Raw genomic sequence first — 2,613 nt, 5'->3', positions numbered from 1 at the left:
TATATATATATATATTTGAATATTTTAAATAACAAGCATATCTAATGTATTTATTTTTAGGTATATACCTGCGGAAAATGTAATCAAATGTTTTGTTTAGACTGTGAGATTTTTATTCATGAGATATTGCACACGTGTCCTGGTTGTGCAATTAATCCTGAAACATATAAAAAAAGAGAGTCTACAGACAGATCTTGAAATGATATACTTGAAAAGTACACTTATTTATATAGGAAGAAAATTTGTATAAATACATACGAATATTGCGATAAAGTAGATGCATTTGCTTGCGCGCGCGCATTTATTCTAGATTTAAAAAATTAAAGACATTTTTATACATAGAAAAAAAAGAAAAATATTCTTTGTATATAGATTACCTACCTACAATGTTAACGATACTACCTGCAGATTATTTGAGAACTGTATGTGTATGTACACACACACACACACACACGCGCGCGCGCGCGCGCGCGCGCGCGCGCGTACGCATTTATACATTGCATAGTAAAAAAAAGTAAAGAGTATTGCCAATATATTTTGACGATTCATTTAAAACGAAATAAGGTATACATTTTGTGTGTGAAGAAAGAGAGAAGGGAGAGAGAGAGAGAGAGAGAGAGAGAGAGAGAGAGAGAGAGAGAGAGGGAGAGAGAGAGATTGTAAATGTCCGAGCGTCTGACATGTGACTGGAAGTTTGCGATAACAAGTATAGCGCAGCGACTCCTAACGCAACGCAAATGTCCTACTTCAATAGTATAGTGGGGGAACATTGAAGCTTATTGTTACATAGACAGGTGGAAAGTGGTTACTGTGAAATTATAGTACGTTATTAATTTGCGGTTGTCCGCCGAAGCAACCAGTTCTTGAGTACGATTGACGCACCAGCAATTTGATTCATATTATTCATCCTATGTCGATTAAATTTAATATTGTGTACATATTAATATTCCTATTCTATACATATCATCAAACCAAGGTAAGCTTGCTTCAATCACATTATGACAAGTATTTGATCATTTTACAATCAATATCAGAGAAATCTGTTTTATTAATTATTTACTATTATTTGTCAATTGTTCGTATAAAGTGCGTTGAAAGATTCTTATAACATTGAGAGTCGGTAAGATATAAATATTATCACTACACAATATTTTATGCCTAAATGTTTCGTAAACGTGTGTGTACACACACACACACACACACACACACACACACACACACACACACACACACACCCCACACAGAGTTAATGAAGGACAATTACATAGCCATTGAAGAATGGATAATACGTCGAGAAAACTATAATATCGAATGTGCCTATTTACATTTACGACATAATGTAGTTTCTTTTCTAGATAAATGTATAAATCAATGTCAAGCAAAGTCAAACGTATATATTGTTTGTCCTCTAAATATTCTAAATATAGATGTTAATATTTATAAAGTCTCGGTTTTTAAAACATACTTTAGAATTATAAAAATAGTTACAGAAAATACGTGTATCATGTAACATTAAATTAAAATAGCTTTAAACTTCGACAGCTTTTTGTTCATTATTGTCTTTCGTGTTATATGAAATTTTGCATTATAATTTTACATTATAATTTTTCTCAGAAATTAATAAAACAACGGATAATTTATGTCTAATTAAAATTACCAATTTAACATGTGAATGGACTTTTATATACTCTTCCCTTTTCTTATCTTACTTGAAAAAATAATTAATTTTTATTTTTTTTAATTAAAAATATATAATTTAATATATCAGTATTTTTAATCGATTGTAGCTTCGATTGTACAGGCGATTGTATAACTGTTGAAGAAGTATGAGATTACCTATGAACTAAATATCCTTTGTTGTGCTATGGCCAGATTCCTATCTGAGTACTACCCAGGTATCATTCCATCCTTGTTGTTTATCGAACGTTAAACAAAGATGACACCTGGAGAACATCTAGATGGGAATCCGTACACGCCCTTGGATAGCTGATGCAGAATCAGAAATTATTATTTTAATTATTATTGTCGATACTCATCGTCGGTAATTATTGACAACTACATTTAATTCGTAGGAAAACTTTATATATAAACTCATCGTAATATGATTTCTAAAGAGAATGTTAAATTTGTTTCATGTTTTATGTTTGAGTAAATCGTGTATGATTTTATGCATGACGGCTGCACGAAAATTATTTTTATTTAAAAAGCGTCATAATATATATGTGTATACACACGCACACACACACACACACGCATGCGCGCGTATACATAAAATAAGAAATTTTAACGGATTCAAAGCTTACTAAATTATATTTTTTTAAATTTAAAATTACACTTTATATCGCGCTGCAGACATTAAAAACAAACAGCACATGTAAAATATCGTTGAGGTTGACAAAAGCTAGATTTTTTTATATTTTCAATAAGCAAGATTTTTTTAATGGCAGGATTATATACTATTCTGATTTTTGTCTTGATGAGTTTTAAATAAAAAGTAAAGATATAGTGTGAATTATATATTAGTGTACACGTTAAAAGTGTACAATAAAAGTGACTTAATTATTTTCTGTATCATTAATTTTAATAGTTTACCTTAATTAATGATTTTCTAAC

General features: G+C 30.2%; 2 protein-coding genes across 5 annotated transcripts in view; both read left to right on the top strand.

The window, feature by feature from the left end:
• Positions 1 to 292, top strand: part of LOC108692796 (general transcription factor IIH subunit 2) — a 4,378-nt gene extending 4,086 nt beyond the window's left edge. For all 4 annotated transcript variants that reach the window (XM_018201261.1, XM_018201263.1, XM_018201260.1 and 1 more), the window contains exon 8: positions 61 to 292. In XM_018201261.1, coding sequence (XP_018056750.1) covers positions 61 to 198 — 138 coding nt within the window. In that variant the 3' untranslated portion in view covers positions 199 to 292. The remainder of the gene's footprint in view (positions 1 to 60) is intronic.
• A 199-nt stretch (positions 293 to 491) lies between these two features.
• The window catches only part of LOC108692734 (high affinity cationic amino acid transporter 1), a 12,587-nt gene continuing 10,465 nt past the window's right edge, over positions 492 to 2,613 (top strand). The window contains exon 1 of the mRNA XM_018201131.1: positions 492 to 976. The gene's annotated coding sequence lies outside the window, so the exon portion shown is untranslated. The remainder of the gene's footprint in view (positions 977 to 2,613) is intronic.

Source organism: Atta colombica, unplaced genomic scaffold (assembly GCF_001594045.1).
Source record: "Atta colombica isolate Treedump-2 unplaced genomic scaffold, Acol1.0 scaffold82, whole genome shotgun sequence".
Lineage (NCBI taxonomy): Eukaryota > Metazoa > Arthropoda > Insecta > Hymenoptera > Formicidae > Atta > Atta colombica.
This window is presented reverse-complemented; position numbering and strand designations above follow the sequence as displayed.